Source organism: Meles meles, chromosome 14, assembly GCF_922984935.1.
Source record: "Meles meles chromosome 14, mMelMel3.1 paternal haplotype, whole genome shotgun sequence".
NCBI classification, from domain to species: domain Eukaryota; kingdom Metazoa; phylum Chordata; class Mammalia; order Carnivora; family Mustelidae; genus Meles; species Meles meles.
The window spans coordinates 55,687,658-55,705,780 of record NC_060079.1 but is presented as its reverse complement, the minus strand read 5'-3'; the positions used below and the strand labels follow the sequence as shown (position 1 = coordinate 55,705,780).

The following is an 18,123-nucleotide window of genomic DNA, read 5'->3' as shown; positions in this document are numbered from 1 at the left end:
CCTGTTTGCCCCTGATAGCATTGTTTCTCTTTAACATTTGTCATCCCTTTGCCCCCATTTCTCTTGCCTTCCTAGTCCAGTTTGTAGATCTCACATCATGGTTTTCCCTTCTTCCTGCTCCAAATAGCACATTTTCCACACTTTCTCAATGTTCCTTCCTCTTTGTTCTGAGCCATCCCTGGTACTTACCGGGAGGCTATGAGTAGTTACATTCAGGGTCTCAGGTCAGGGATACATAGATCCCAACCCAGGATCCACCACTTATTAGCTGGTGACTCTGGGTGAGTAACCTATCCCCTTGCCCTCTCAGTTTCTCCATCTGTCCAAAAAGAATGCTAATTGTACCCACCTGAGAAGAGAATCAATACGCTAATGAGTATAAAGTGTGTAGCATGATGTCTGGCAAGTCATAAAGTCTCAATTAATTTTGACCATTATAGAAAACAGTTCCCAGTCTACTAAAATTTTCATCTAATAAATGCTTGCTATATTTATTTTTTAAACTGCTTTTAGAGACATCAAGACCTTGGCTTTGGCTAGACAGGTATAGTTGCTGAGTCATTTATGGGCTTTGAAGATGTCTGGCACAATGTACTGCCATATAGCTTAGAGACCCTAAAAACATGTTAAATTCACATAGGTGAATTCTTTCAAGAAATGTTACATATTCGGTGGTAGGATCAAAGGCTGAGGAAAAAAATACTGAAATACAAATGCTGCTGACCCTGACAAAAAATAGATTAACATACTATCTAGTCCCTTGACACAATGCCTCATCATTGTTTCTTGCTTGAAATTCCTCTGTCCAGCTCTGAGAGTATGAATCTGTCCACGTCTCCAAAGAAAAGAGCAAACCTAAGAATCCGCTAAAATGATAGTCTCAGACCTTTCTGACTAGTATGAGTCACAGTGAAGTGATGATCAGAATTTGGGGTTGCTCATGTTTATCACAAATGAATGGGCATAAATTATGAGAAGACACTCTGCGGTAAATTAAATAAAATGGAGACAATATTCTCACTAAGAAGTTGGACTTTTAAAATGACCATGTATTGAGGAAAGCTTTGGATATTAAATTTCACCATCTCATGTGCAGTAAATTAAATGTTCTTAATCAGATAGAGTCCACTTCACACAGGAATATCACCAAGAGCAGCTCAGGGGATTAAAAGTTATTTCTAGTCCCCACAGATGGCCCACAGTGATGGCGGTCGGGTGTGTCAATCCAACGGACACTTCCCCCGGCCGTCAGAGCAGTAACCTTTCCCAGTGAGGAATGCATCTTGCTGTGGAATTAGTTTATTGTGCCTACACAGAAGGGACAGAACTAACTGTAGTTCTTGGTTTTGTTAGCTTTGTGCCAAACCGTAATTTTTCTTCAACATCACTCATGTCTCTCTTTCAAACACCCCCATCACTCACCAAAAAACTGTTCAATCCCTCTTAAAAACAAAATATTACCTCAATAAATGTAAATAGATAAAATAAGAGATCCAGGCTCTTAGACAAGAAAAATGGAAATGAAACATTTAGGATACTTTCTGGAGTCCCCTCCTGGATTCAGAGCTCCATTTAGTTTCATTTAAACAGAAGAACTACCTGTCGCTTCTGTTTCTTCTCTCGGGTCTTTTGGCTGAGACTGCACTACCTAATCACACTTAGCATTGCTGAATTCCACTGAGCGAGGAGGATTTTTGTAGGAATGTGATTTAAATTATGGAATGTTTATACTCCAGGTTTCCTGCTGTTCATCATTCTTTACCGTAATCTATTATATAAGCACCTACTTTGCCTAAAGCATTGTGCCAGACTTTGCAAATGACTTATGGTCAATAGGACAAAATATTTGCCCAAAGAGATTAAAGAGATGATAGAGAATATGAAGTATTTACATAGATACCATGAAATAACAACAAATATGATTAGTTGTTTTAACACATAAATAGTGGGGCTCTAATAACTTAGAGAAACAGAAGTCACATCTCCCTGAATCATTCTGAGAAGACTCAACAGAGGAAGTGAGATCTGATCCAGATCTTGAAAAATAGCTAGGGCTTGAATGGATTTGAACTGGGGTGAGGCCATGTGGGCAGGAGGAGAATTTTAGACGTTTTACGCATATATACCTGATACTACATTGAGGGGAAAGACATGGAAGAATCAAGAATGATTCCAGAAAGGTGAACTTGGCTGAAGGAGAAAACAGAAAGAAGTTAAGAAAGAGCACACTTGGGAAGGAAGGTAAATACGGCCTAGGACATTCTAGTGAGGGTTCTGGGAAGACAGAGTTGAAATCTGAGCCAGCAACACAAATACAGGACAAGGACTTGGAACAAGGTCAAAACCACAAACAGCTGAGGTGAAGGAGATGAGTATAATCACCAAAAAACAAAGCAGAGGAAGAAGAGTATTGGTAAATGTCCATCTGACCCACTTTTCAGGAACACTTATCTAAAGAGACTGATTCTTTCTTCTTTTAAATTATGTATAGTAAACAGCATGGGGAACTTGTTTATATCTGGAACTTCTAAAGGTACTGGTTAAGCTTTTTTGAAACACGAAGAAAAGAAAAACATAAGCTCAAAAGCTCTGAGCCCTTACCCCTTGTTAGTTTTCTGAAGTGAAGTGGCCACTTTGACGATGTTCTCGAGATCCTGACCCCTTCAAAGGATGAAAAGGAAACACAAGTCAATGATAGTAGAGCTATCTTTGAGGTTGTCTGAAATTTATGTTTTCAGTAAAGAAAACACAGTCCCTGTGTTCAGGAATTATTGAGTTTAGCTGCATACTGAAATACTTCTATCATATCAGCTCATGGGGTTTGTAGGTGTGGGTGTGCGTACAGGTGCACACTCCCCCCCATCTCCCCAAACCCCCGCCCCACAGCAGTGATTTCACTGGGCATTTGTTCTGCCATCTAGTGCTCACTGAAATAACTACAGTTTCTCCTGAACACATTGGCTTCTCTCTAGTTCTATACTTAGAGGATATGGAAAAGAAAGCAGAGTTAATTACTCAAGTAAACACAGAAGTGTGTTCAGAGATTTTTTGACCAGAGCCAAAGAGCATTAAGCAACATGTCCAGATGATTAATTCATCCCTCACATGTGGTGAAAGTATCTGTCTTCTTAAGCTTTCAAAGGGAAAGTACATTTTAAACTACAGAGTATTTGGAAGCACCTGACACAGAGGGGTTGAATCCACATGAATCTCCCTAGTGATCATGGAAAGGAATAATTGGGAACATTCTCATTGATGTTCCTGTAATTAGGAACTCTGTTTCACAGCAAGGGAAACAGTCAACAAAACAAAGAGGCAACCCACGGAATGGGAGAAGATATTCACAAATGACACTACAAAGGGCTGATATCTAGGATCTATAAAGAACTCCTCAAACTCAATACACATTGTCAAAAAACGGGCAGAAGACATGAACAGACACTTCTTCAATGAAGACATACAAATGGCTAACAGACACATGAAAAAAATGTTTATCATCACTAGCCATGAGGGGGATTCAAATCAAAACCACATTGAGATACCACCTTACAACAGTTAGAATGGCCAAAATCAACAAGACAGTAAACAATGTGTGTTGGAGAGGATGTGGAGAAAGGGGAACCCTCTTACACTCTTGGTGGGAATGCAAGTTGGTGCAGCCACTTTGGAAAACAGTGTGGAGGTTCCTTAAGAAATTAAAAATAGAGCTTCCCTATGACCCTGCAATTGCACTACTGGGTATTTATCCCAAAGATACAGATATAGTGAAAAGAAGGGCCATCTGTACCCCAATGTTCATAGCAGCAATGGCCACAGTTGCCAAACTGTGGAAAGAATCAAGATGCCCTTCAATGGACGAATGGAAAAGGAAGATGTGGTCCGTATACACTATGGAGTATTGTGCCTCCATCAGAAAGGATGAATACCTAACTTTTGTATCAACATGGATGGGACTGGAAGAGATTATGCTGAGTGAGATAAGTCAAGCAGAGAGAATCAATTATCATATAGTTTCACTTATTTGTGGAGCATAAGGAATAACACTGAGGACATGAGGAGATGGAGAGGAGAAGGCAGCTGGGGGAAATTGGAGGAGGAGATGAACTATGAGAGACCGTGGACTCTGAGAAACAAAATGAGGGTTTTGGAGGGGAGAGGGGTGAGAGGTTGGGTGAGCCTGGTGGTGGGTATTATGGAGGGCACGTATTGCATGGAGCAGTGGGTGTGGTGCATAAACAATGAATTCTGGAACACTGAAAAGAAATTTAAAAAATAAATAAAAATTTTAAAAGAAGAACTGTTTTACAATGTCTCATAGAAGGTTAATAGGGTTCCATGAAGAAAGAATTTTGCAGTCAAGTAAATTTGGGAAATATAACCAACTTTTGGAGATTCCGAATGTATATAAGCACATTGAAGGTTCTGAAGAAGTCCTGTGGTAGAGAACTCTACTTTTTTGTGTCTCCTAAATGGGTCGGCCATGAAATCCTTCTTTCACAGAACATGCATTGACATCTTGGACACAGCTTGGGAAATGCTGAGATGTGGTTGTACTTGAAGTTACTAAGTACAAGGTAAACATGATTCTCCCCAAAGGTAAGGTATCCATGTGATGTATGTTTCAAACTCAGACTTTTCTGAGAATCAGGGGAGATAATAAAAAAAAAATCCAAAAGTATAAAAGTTTTGAACTTTGAAAAATCATTGGTCAAAATGGATAAGATGGTAAATTTAATGTTATATTTTTACCATAATAATTAAAAACTGGTTTATCATACTGATAAACCTATAGAATAGCATCATTTAAAACCAATTTTAAAAATAGGGGGTTTTGGGGGGTACCTGGGTGGTTCAGTCGGTTAAGCAGCTGCCTTTGGCTCAGGTCATGATCCCAGGGTCCTGGGATCAAGCCCCACATAGGGCTCCTTGCTCAGCAGAGAGCCTGCTTGTTCCTCTACCTTTGCCTGTGGCTCTGTCTACTTGTGTTCTCTCACTATCTCTCTGTCAAATAAATAAATAAAATATTTTAAAAAATAAAACATAAAAATAGGGGTTTTTTTTCTAAAAAATTTTTAAAAAAATGATAAAAGCAGGATATAACCAAATTCTATACTGAACTAGATGGGATGAGTAAGACAATATGCATAAATCAGGACTGTTATGGGGAAAGCTTTCCCAAAGATCAATACTATTTGTGAGCCTTTTTCTGATGATATGGGTAGAGCTGGATATGGCCTTATTATACAGCCAATTCTAGCAAAGCTTTTGTAGAACAAGTTCAGTAAAATGATTATATTTACACCTATTCATTTAAACATCAGCACAACTGTATCACAGACCTTAGGACCTGATTCCCAAGTGCTGGGAATAAAGAGGTATTTTCCCTTCTTAAGGGGTTTATTTTATTCTGTTATCATGTTCAGACAATTTTGGTTGCTTTCTTAATGTAAAGCTAAGAATAGAAATAAAAGGAACAAAATTCTGTAGGTACATATAAAAATATTAATTACCCACTATATTGAAGCCAGCTGAAGGACTCATTTTGTCTATTTTATTATTAATTGTCTTGCATTTTTAAGTATTCTAATAAGACAAACATTATCATTTTAACAATTACATAGATATAAATAGAGATCATTTTACCTTATATTTCTTTCAGCAGATCTGTTGGTTTCTGTATTTACACCTGGTTTAGGTGGACATATTTGCCTGTATTTTCAAAGTTAAAGATAATATCTGTTACATAATAAAAACACTTCTCTGCTAAATATAAATTTTTAAGGAAACATTCATGTTCAAAAAGATCACAGAGTGTTGGATCAATAGCACTACTTGAGATAACAAACTTCACTTTAGCTCTTTTGGTTGGCTAGAACTCAGCCATTTCTTATTTGAAATTCTGAGGTCTATTGTAATTTGTAATTTAGCTTATCTCTTTTAATATATTTTCAACCACTAGATATATCTAGAAATATCTGTCCTAAATATGTTTATGTTCATTTTATTTTAGTCTCCAATCATCAATAAAGCATTTTCATACTTCTCTCTTAAGGCTCTTTTTTGTTATTAGGCATCAAATGAAAGATTTTTTTCTTAAAGACTTATCCTATTTGAATACAACCCCAAAATACATTTGCTCAGATAAGATGGGAAATATCTTCAGTTTCTAATACACAAAGTTAATAAAACAAGTTTCTGATATTAGGTTCTGTCACAGTTTATGATATGAGGTTTTTCTCTGTTATTTTCCTAAGTATCTGATTGACCTACTTATATATTCTTGCTTGTTCTCAAAAACCTATATTCAACTATTTTTTGTCCTCCTGAGGACATGTGTTAATTACATAGGAAACACTTCCCTTTCATATTCTTTCATTAAAATCATCTTGCTGTGATTAAAGTAATCAGAGTTTAAAACATGCAAGTTGTCCTAATTTTATTTTTAAGATCACTGGTAGAAGAAAGAAATTAAAGTAATAAAAATGGATTAGACCAATTCCCGTGAAATTTAGCCTTTTTAAAAATTTACACAAGATTACACAAGATTAGAATTTAGATAGTACTAAAGCCAATGTATTTAAGGCCCTCTAAAAATTCCTATTCAACTTAAAATTTAATTGCTCAATACTACAAAAGGAAAAATAACATAAGATAAAAAACTCAAGTTATTTTAAGAGTATAATTATAATCATTACACAAATAAAAAGTTATAAATTTGGTCTATATTTTTCACTAATTCAATGAAGAAATATTTTCTTGGCTCATTAAAAGGAAAAGTAATATCTTCTCACCCTAAGGACAAAATTTCAAAGATTCTGCAAGTTTCATTGAATAGAATATATACATAGTTATATATTCTATGTATATTCTAATATACATCGTTCTGCTGACCAGTCAGCATTTCCTAGCTGAAGTTACCTTCTTCCCGAAGAATAGTTCTAGAATTTTCCTTCATGTTGTCAATAAAAAACACCATCAAAATGTAAAAATACAAAAGAATCAAAGGCAGGCAATCAAGTGGATCTAATGTATTCAGTCTTCAATGAGATATTTTTTAAATCTCACAATGATAATGGAAATGTGTGACATACGTCTCGAAAAACAGCTCAAGATTATTAAACAGTTTAACAGAAACACGTGGGAAAATTTTCAGATCTTTGAATTTGTTTCTAAGTATTAATTATAGAGTATCAGGATTCAAAATGAAAAAAAAAATTCTGTCTTTTTTCCCTTGATTCAGAGAACATTTTTTCATTGTAATAGTTTTGAAATAAATTGCAAATTCCTTAGCTAAAACAAGACTAAAAACCTACCTAAAAGTATTTCTAAAATAAGGAGTGTTTGAGCAGTAATACAAAGTTTTAAGAACATCTTTCATCAGAAAATATAGCTTTTTTTTTTTTTTAGAAAATATAGCCTTTAATGGGAAACTTAAGTGTGTACACACACACACACACACACACACACAGTTTCTATCTAGATTACTACGTCAAATACTATATGTGTATACATAAATATCTATGTGTGTATATACACAGGGACAAAAGGAAAGAGATTCCTTATATAATGCTTCCTCATACATAAATTAGAAGAAACCAGAGGATGAACATTTCCTGGACATGAATAAAGCTCAGCTTCTATCTTGAAGGTGTATCCCTAAGACAGGACGTGGCTATAAGTATTCAAAGGCAAACATAAATACGCACTTGTGCTGGCAATTAGAAAAGCTTTACAAGTGCTTCTTCTGTGAATGTGTGCACAAAACATACCCACGCTTTGCACAAAACAGGTCACAATTCATTTGCTTTCATTTCTTTAACTTATTCATTTGAGCAAGAGATTCTGGAAGGCCAGGTCTCACCTATTCTCCTGTCTCAGCTGGTTAGGAGATGAAGCAGGAGAACTGGGCTTTGGAGGTATTGGAGGGTGAACAGTTGGTTCCCTTCAAAACAGAAAACAGCAGTTCATTTCACCATGGAGACACGGCAAATTTTAGCATCTATTAACCGAATGTACTTATGGCCTATATGGAAATAACTCATGCATCTTCCCCACCCCACCCCCCCACCTTGCACGAGGTAGCTGAAAGGCTAGAGTCCTACAGCACTAAACTGAAGAGGAGTCAAATATTTAAATTACGGGTATTTTCAAAGTTCATTTAATCAGATTTTTGGAAACCCCATCCCCTCTCACTATAGTTTGAAATATAATGTGTCCTTTTAAAAGCTTAATATTTTGCTAGACTATCTAGCTCAAGCTGTGGCATTTTGGGTCAGCAGCGCGTGAGCGTAGTAAATGGTTCTTGGGCATTAACATATAATCTTCTTTAAGAATTATGTCAACCTTCAGGCTGCTATGGAAACAGCAAGAAAGGTTTTCAGTTTTACAGACCTCAAGATAAAGTTGATTTGAAGCTCTTAACTAAATCTGACTTAAATATTGGCAGCACAGGCCAGTTTGCTGCTAGCAAAGCAAGTATACACTGTCAGCCTAAACTTTCCAACTAAGAGCCAAGGCAGACGCTGAGCCAGTGTGATTTGATAACTTAGGAACTGCAGACAGGCAATTATGTCCATCATTTGGATGGAGTCAGTACCTTATCCAGGTCATGTCACCCCCCCACCCCCACCACTACCACCCTAGTAGCTCCCTATTAAATTCCATACCTATTAAAGTACATTTGTGATCTCGACTCCAGGTACCCCTCTGGCTTCTGCCACATGCTAAATGAGCACATAGGCTCTGGAGTCCAGCTGTCTGAACTGTCAGAGCTATGTGATAATGGGTCAACCTGATTCCATCTCTTCATCTGTAATGACCTTCCTCATAGGGACTGCTGAATGTTGTCAGGACTAAATTAGACCATGCTCTTATTTAACAAACATTTATTGGCAGTTTTCTACATACAGGTACTCTACAAAGTGGATAATCTGGCTCCATAAGCACTCCATAAGCACCACTTCCCCCTAACCCCACCAACTTTTGCTACGAATCCTTGGGCAGTATCAGTAGCTTAGCTACTGGTTTGTGGTCATGGTTCACGGTCATGGAATTGAAGCTTCCTGCCATTGTTTTTCTATTGACATATTCAGCAACTTAGGGGGCAGAAACAGAGGAAACTGAGAGTTGGATTTAACTAAGTTTATAATTCAGCCAAGTGAGGGCAACAAAGAGAATGATGGTGAAGGAGGGGAAGAGGGATGTGAGGAAGTGATGATAAGGAAGGACCATGGGATCTGAGATGGACATGGAGGGAACAGAGGATATGAGGGGAGAGGGAATGTGAAGAGTCAGTGGATTGGTGGTTGGTGGGGATAAGGCTGAGAAACTTCTGGAATCAGAGGACTGGAGAGAATGAGCTGAATGGAGTAGATAGAAAGTGGAAGCAGAATGGGAAGATTTTGAAATGTGTATGGTTATTCAGAAAAGCAAGATCTATGGGTGGCTAAGGTAGGGCAAAGGACAAAATTATTGAGAGAAGATCAAGAAAGTGAGAGGTCAAGGTGAGGAAGGATCCTCCACATGGATTTGGAAATCACCAAGCATTATGACAGGAGACACATGGGAGATAGACAATGAGCCTGGTGCCAGCATCTTCAAAGAGTGCAGGTGAGTGACTCTGAGACCTACAGATGACTGCAATGAAGAAGCGAAGTTCCTGATGCCACGATTTCAAGAAGATGGAGCAGTTCTAGGGAGGAGAAAGCTAAAACTGGTAAGTAGTAGCAAAGAGGAGCAAACAAGACCTCTCCTCTTCCTCTGGATCCTGTGGAAGCAGAGTCCTCTGGGAGAGCCCAACAGAGCAGAGTGCCACTGAGCCAAAGATGAGACTGCAGAGCAGCCAGTTGTGATGAGAACAGCGGACACATCCAGGGTGGTACTATGGAAGGTTTGAGAGGTTAGGCTACTGTTAGGTCGGGTCAGGCTCCGTGACGGACAAAGCTCTGTGGGGCTAGTCCTGGTGACAAGCAATGATCAGACTGGGCTTCTCCTGGGGGATCTGTAGCCATAGGGATGGAGGACATGATGCAATTAGTTCTAAATGTTTCTTGGCAAAGTGTGGGAATGATTGTCTGGGTGATGGGCAGTGGAGCAGCAGAGCTCAGAGCATGGTGGGTCTCCTGGCTCTTGTGTGGACGGCAGCACTGAAGCCTGGAGAAGGGCCCACAGAGCATTCAAGCTCTTCCTGGCTCACAGTAAGTGCTCACTCTATGTCTCTTCCTGTAGTTGTTGTTACCCCATGTGAACCCAATACTTAACTGCCAAAACTCTTGCACTCCTAACCACCCCACCACCATATGTTCTCTGCTCTTTGGCCTACATACTTCTCCCTTTCCCCTGGATACTTCCTCCTTGCCCTTTAGACTTGGCTTGGGCATTACTGTGTCTGGTGGTACCAAAGCTGTGCTGGATATATCCTTTTGTCTCCCCATAGCACACCCTCTTTATGGCCTATATCTCACTGCTTTGGATTACAAATAATTTTCTGTCTCTATACTGGGCTGAAAGATCCTAGAAGGATAGTTATATCCCAAGTACTAGGATTGTGTATGATTTTGGTGCCCAATAAAGATGATGTTGGAGGGGGAGATGAACTATGAGAGACTGCGGACTCTGGGAAACAATCTGAGGGTTTTGGAGGGGAGGGGGATGGAGGGGTTGGGTGAGCATGGTGGTGGGTATTATGGAGGGCATGTATTGCATGGAGCACTGGGTGTGGTGTATAAACAATGAATTCTGGAACACTGAAAAGAAATTTAAAAAGACAAATAAAAATTAAAATAAAGATGGTGTTGAAAGAGGGAGTGATTGACTGGATTTCTATTTGGTGAGGAAGGAAATGAGTAGTGAAGAGGGGTTTGAAACTTCTAAAATCTGTTCAAATTTAGCAAAAACAATTTATATAAAAACAGTTCCCTGTTCTAGTTTAGCGCTAGATTTTACAATTAGATATTATTTTATTTGAATTACCATTATCTCCTCTTCTCAAAAAATATCCTGTGTTGCGAATAGTGGGATATCACAAGTGATAATGTGTCTTTTGTGTATCTGGATGGATTAGCTGATTATATGCTTTTCTTCCAGGGGTAGAGGAAAGGGGTAAGAAGGTGGTCAGTCCTGGCTAGTAAATCTGCACAGGACACTGGATATCTGTGAACAGGCAGGAGAGAGGTAAAATGATGGGAAGGAGGATTGCAAAAAGAAGAAAGAGGATGGTGGGGTGCCTGGGTGGCTCAGTGGGTTAAAGCCTCTGCCTTCAGCTCAGGTCATGGTCCCAGGGTGCTGGGATCGAGCCCCGCATCGGGCTCTCTGCTCCGCAGGGAGCCTGCTTCCTCCTCTCTCTCTCTCTCTCTCTGCCTGCCTCTCTGCCTACTTGTGATCTCTGTCAAATAAATTAAAAAGAAGAAGAAGAAGAAAGAGGATGGTGCCAAACTTCACTTATGCCAGAATCACATTGATAAAAAGCTACATTTCTTCCATGTTACATCTTTCATGAGGGCTAAGCCCTCAGAGAAGTGGATAAATATTAACCGCGTGTTTCTAGGAAACAGATACAGGTAGAGAAATAGATCTGGGGACATGGTGCGGATATGGTTTGGGGGTGACCCAGAAAGAAAAGGTGGGCAAGCAGTTGTGAAGGCCAAGGGAAGCAGAGGAACACATTTATTTCCGAGGGTGCTGCATTCAGACCCTCGCTGGGCCAGGGCTAGGCAATGCCACATTGACTTCCGTTCACCTCAAAGGAGCTTTCATTTGCATCTCTGCAATGACAGCCACAGATGACAGAACCCAAACCCTTAGGGGCAATGAGAGAAGTCATTCATGCCATGCCAGGAGCTTGATGGGATGCCAAGCAGGGGGATTAAAATGCAAGAGCGAGGCAGGAAGCTGTGGCCTGGAATGTTTTGAAGAGAAGCAAACAAGAGACATGGATGTGGAATGATCCTGTTTGAATACTGCTTTGAGATGCAATGTTTAAGCTTGGATAAGTTGACCCTTGGCTCTATCCTCTGTCTTTCCCTCAAGCCCCCAAGACCCTTTGCAGGGTTGACACCACCACATTAGTGGCTATTATTGTTAAGAATAACTTCCAGGAATAAAAAGGCAGCATTCACAAGAAATGGGAAAATTTGTAGATAATAGCCCAAAGGCCAGAACTAATAGAAATAACCCTGTGAAGCAGTTTATGTTACTTCATTTGCACATGCTGCTACAAAGATCACTTCTTTCCATTATGGCTTTTTTGCACAACATGCCTGGCTCTGTGACTTCTGTTTGACTGTCTATGTGAAGAGCATTTCATTACTGCAGCACACACCCAGGTTTGAAACAAGAATAAATAACTGTAATATTTAACTCTGAGTTTTGTTTTTACTTCCCATTACGCTTAGTCTTTGTTACCCACACACAGAATTTTTAACAAGGACAAAGGAGATGGAACTTATATTTTTTGAGTTTTAGTGCCATGCTAACTTTTCCAAGCTTTCACAAACATTATTTTAGTCCAATCATACATCTATCCCCTGGAGTATGTTTTTTTCCTAATGAGTCAAAAAGGTTGAGTAATTTCTTTGCATCATGGTGCTCGTAAGTAACTCAGCCAGGGTTTCAACTTAGTTTTTCTAATGTTGAATCTCATGTGCTTCTCTATAAAGTACTGCATTAAACCAATAATCTTTTCGATATTCCCAGTGAAAAATCTAATAATGATAGATTGTCCTGCATTGCTTCCTTGCCCAAGGACGGCATTGTTAATGAGCGTGTATACCACAGATGCCCCAGGTATAATGTTAGGACACATAGCAACATAGAACAAAATTTAAAAACTAGAAAAGGGGCAGTCCCTGCTCCCAAGGGCTTATTGAATGTGTGGCATATGTTCAAAAGAATGATTACTGCAATGAAGTCTCATTTCCTGGTGGCCATAGGCCATTTCAATAAACCATAACCCAGCAATAGAGCATGTACTGGACTTAAATTTCAGAGATCTAGCTTGTAGACTAGCTTTGCCACTAACTCAGTTTGACCCTAGTAAGACAGCTGATTCTCTCAACATCTGCTTCTTTATTAAAGGAGAAGATTGGTCCTGATCTGTCCCACGTAACTGTGGGAAAGCAGAGTTATTGCAAGGTGTCTTCAGCTCACAGAGCCGCGAGCACTTGCTGTAGACTAAGCACCTTCATATTTATATACTGCACTTCTCAAATGTACGTAGATGTAATTGTGATTAATACAATTTCAATTAGCATAATTCATCTCAGCTTTATAACAAAATATGTCAATATTTTCTGGTAAATAGACATAAAGTGTCACAAAATTTTAAGTATTGTTGAATTCATAGAAGCTTTTGGTCCTTAGATATTTTCTCAAAGACATAAAAAAAAAGAACAGCCCAATTATTATCAGGTGAAGTAAAAAATCATAAACATACATAAAACATACAAGTATAAGACTTTTAGAAGAAGTCTAACATTGTAACATGGGTTAGGGAGAGGGTTCTCAGATATGACACCAGCAGTACAATTCATTAAAAAAAAATAATTTGATAAGTTAGACCTCATTAAATTAAAAACATTTGCTCTGGAAAATATATTATTAAGAGAATGAAAATACAAGCCATATTGGGAGAAAAATATGTGCAAATCACATACCTGACAAAGGACTTGAAAGCAGTATATAATCTTTTAAAAACTCAAAAGTCAACAGTAAGTAAACAAACCACCAAGTGAATAAAATAGGCCAATGATTTGAACAGATACTTCACCAGAGAAGATGTATGTGAGAAGATGTAGCATGTGAGAAGATGCTTGACATTGTTAGTCTCTAGGGAAATCCAATTTAAAACTAGGATGAGCTACACTACACACCTATTAGAATGGCTAAAATAATTCTTTTAAAAGCTGACAATACTTATGCAGCCATCAAAAAACCTGAAATCTTGCCATTTGCAGTGACGTGAATGGACCTAGAGGGTATTATGCTAAGCAAAATAAGTCAATCTGAGAAAGACAGTTATCATATGATCTCTCTGATGTGAAGAATTTGAGAGGCAGGGTTGGGGGTGGTCATGGGAGGAAGGAACGGAAAAAATGAAACAGGATGGGATCAGGAGGGAGACAAACCATAAGAGACTTAATCTTGGGAAACAAAATGAGGGTTGCTGGTAGGAGGTAGAGGGGTAGGGTGGTTGGGTTATGGACATTGGGGAGGGTATGTGCTATGGTGAGTGCTGTGAATTGTGTAAGACTGATGGTTCACAGGCTGTACCCCTGAAGCAAATAATACATTATATGTTAATTTAAAAAAAGCTGACAATACTAAGTGATGTTAAAGAAGTGAGACAACTTAAAATCTCATGCATGCTGGTGGGGTGCAAAATGGTACAGCCACTTTTCAAGCTGGCAGTTTCCTATAAAGTTAAACATATGCTTACCATATGACTGAGCAATCCCACTTGTAGGCATTTATTCAAGAGAAATGATCATGCCAGGAAACATCTATGCACTAAAACCTGTATGAGAACATCTGAAGCCCCCCCCCCCAACAACCCAAATGTCCTTTACCAGGTGAATGGATAAATAACTGTGTAGCTCCATATAATACTCAGCAATGAAAAGCAGCTGATGCATACAACAGCATGGATGAATTTCAAATGCGTTATGCCAAGTGAGAGAAACAAGATCGAAAAGGCTACACATACGGTGGGACTCCATGTATTTAATATTCTGTATATTCCTTACAGAGGAAGAGGAAAGATCAGAAGACAAAGAAGTGCCACCACGTGTGCAGACAGTCCTAAGTAAAATGGGGTCCTTGCACCCCCCCACTCACTTTTCCCACTGCCCTCCGCCTAGGCTCTTGGAAGCCCAGTTCCTACATCACAGTATGCTCCTGTCACGCACACTGCGCCATACCAGGATGCCCTGTCTTCTTGCTCCAAAGCCATGCCCTGTTCATGAAATTCAAGCCACCATACTTCAGCGTGTCCCAATTCTGCCCAGTTCTAACAAGAAAGAAACATGATTTAGGTCATTAACACTAAGGTTTGGATGACCAGAGACAGCCCCTTTAACCTCTTAGAATTTTCATGCTTTTCTCTGAGGTGAGATTTATAATCTCTAGTTGATAGACCTTCAAACAATACTACTAAAGGGTGAATTTTTTTTTTAATCAAACTGTTTGCTTTTTATGGTTGGGGCAAAGGGAGCTGTAACTTGGCAGGGCGCTTGTCCCTAGGTATCCTGATTCTCACAGCTTCTTCCTTGCCCCTGCTTCTGAACCTGAATATCCCCCCACTTCATCATACTTTGTACTTCTAGGGGCTCCCCCAGCAGCAGGAGAAGCAACAGGGGATCCAAGGGATTAGGGGTGCTGGAATCTGGACTGTGGGAAAGCAAGGATGACTTTGTTGGTTGTTGTTTGAATGTATGAGTCACTTAAAGCCAGTGTTATGAAACCAGAAACTGTTGACCTCACAGGACTGAAAAAAGTAACTAACTCAATGCTAAAGTTTAAGCCCTTCACTGACACATTTTGAATTAGCTTTCTCCTCATTCTGTTCAAATAACACTATTCAAAAATAAAGCTTTTCAAAACCTTATTTCAGGTTAATGTTTTAATTATTTTGAATGTCTAGAATGGGTATTTCTTTTCTTTCTTTCCTGTTTTCTTTCTTTCTTTTTTCTTTCTTTCTTTCAGAAAGAGAGAGTACTTGAGTGTACGTGCGAGCAGCAGGGGGAGGGAGACAGAGAATCCTAAGAAGCCTTCACATCCAGCCTGGAAACAAAGAGGGGCTGGATCTCATGATCCTGAGATCATGACCTGAACCAAAATCAAGAGTCAGGACGCTTAACTGAGAGCCATCTAGGTGTCCCTACAATGGGTATTTCTAGGCATTCAGATAAAATTTTAAACTCACTGTACTTAGACATTTTATTAATGGTCTTAGAATCTTAATTTCTATGAAACAGATTCCAGTTAATATAAGAATTTGGTTGAGATAAAAATAAAATATATTGATTTAATACCGTGACAGAGTGTTTGGTACCAATAGAGTTAAAAATGTAGCAGTATAATTAGAAAGGTTACATTTTACCATTTATAGTTACAGACAGAAAAATATAACTAGTGCAAAGTTGCCATGGCAACTCACATCTCAATCAGGATTTTCTTTCCTCCTTCAACTCCACCAACCAGCTAACTGAAAGTGAAAACCACTGAAGAAGAAGAGATTGAAACAAATATGGATGAGAATTTATAAAAGTACATAGCAAGACTTTAAATATATGGTAATTTCCTAGACAAATTTGTTAGGTGAGTTTCCGCTATTTTAACTTTATCAGAAGCTATGTGTTTTATTCTCTATCTTTGGAAATGATTCCAGAAAAAAAACACATTGGTGTTTTGGTAGTGATGGTGCTGGCAGTGGCTTAACTGCTGGTCTTGAATCACCATAATGGGTAACACCATAAACATTCATATTGTCTGGTAAGCAACTACCTTAAGTCAGCTTCAGTGAGTTTCTTAAATGAGCTCCACATGCCATATAACCACTAAATCTCTAAGTCACTTTAACACATAGAAGCCCTTAAATGTATCATAAAGAGAATACATTTAATGGTCGGTACTGGAATCAGAAGCAACTTCAACATCAACTTCCTAGAAGTTCTGTGTCCACATTTCATTGTGATGTGATTGAATATTTCTCATGAAGGGCAACTATTATCCACATCCCAGCTCAAGCTTGGCAAATGCAATCACTCTTGAGGAACTCAAAAATGAGGAAAAGTTTAAGGACTTGAAAACTAAAGACATATCCAAATGATTGGTGACAATTAGTTTTGCGTCAAGCTTTCTGACACATCCTAAAGCAAAGGAAGTGGGAAAGGCAGACTTCACTGGCTCTTACCAAACAATTACCCATAGTGATGACATTTGCATTTTCTATTACATATTTTATAATCACTAGCATATACTCAGAGCTCAAGTCACCTAACAGCAAAGCACCAACTCTTAAAAAAGAAATATGATATTCTGAAAAGGTATTTAAACTTATCACAGATTATCTACAAATGGGTATCTAGACATTTTTCCATATGATATTGAATTTGCAATTACTAGATTTCCTGCTACCACTAAACATAACTGATAGAGGATGAATGCAGATGATACCTCTTGGATAGAAGTCCCATAGTTTCGCACACATGAACAGATACATGGGTGTGTGTGCACACATGCATGCACGTGCACACATACACACACACACCACACTCTCTGGCATTAGAACCTTTGTCCTGCTATCCTTTCTTCTTGGAAAGGGGCTCCATCCCCCCCTTATCTCTGTACTTGGTTTACTGTTGCCTATCCTACTGTACCTCAGACATGACCCCTATTGGCTCCCCCTCTATGTCTTCACATATTTTGTGGCTATTGCAATCTTTGTGTTTATTATATCCTCAAGGACTTACTCTACGATTCACTGATAAATTGATATTAACATATACTTATTAACAAATTACTATGGATAAAACTGTATGGATGATTCAAAGAATTATAAGATGATGTCATCTAGTTAATGAGTATACCATGAAAATAAGTAATGTTCTAAGGTAATGGGCAATTAATTGCCAAGTGAGGATTGTACACAATAAACTCTTTTATTTCAGATGACAGAAACAACCCCTTGGACTGAGAAAGCTGTGGTGGAAGTGAGATTCATACTAGACTTTGAAAGTTGGGCTGGTTTGGGATGTAGACAGCATCCACTCACTCTGCCTCCCTGCTACCGATCTCATATTATACTTCACCTTTACCATGCAATTGTAAGAGAGTCTCATTTTCTGGTTCCTCCTTCACCACCTGATGTGTAAGACCCACATCAAGCTTCAACTTTCATTCTCTTCTCATTTAATATTTTCTCCATTTCTGAAGTATTTAAATCTCTGGTATCATTTCCAAACCTGGGTCTGTGGCACAAACGTCTTGCCTGGGCACCTCCCCCATCTCCCACTGTTTGGTAGTTACCTCTAAAAATAGATACTACCTGTTAAAATCAAAGCTCAGCCTCTTAAAACCAACCGTGTATTCCCCATTCTACTCCTGTTTATTCCTATGCTGATTGGT

The 18,123-nt window shown here is 38.8% G+C and overlaps 1 protein-coding gene across 1 annotated transcript in view; it reads right to left on the bottom strand.

Moving 5' to 3' along the window:
- SCEL (sciellin) overlaps positions 1–18,123 on the bottom strand; it is a 323,090-nt gene that overhangs the window by 49,017 nt on the left and 255,950 nt on the right. Inside the window, exons 12-14 of the mRNA XM_045978345.1 lie at positions 7,862–7,942; positions 5,644–5,709; positions 2,602–2,661 (exon numbers count right to left, since the gene is read on the bottom strand). Of these exons, the coding sequence (XP_045834301.1) occupies positions 2,602–2,661; positions 5,644–5,709; positions 7,862–7,942 (207 nt within the window). The remainder of the gene's footprint in view (positions 1–2,601; positions 2,662–5,643; positions 5,710–7,861; positions 7,943–18,123) is intronic.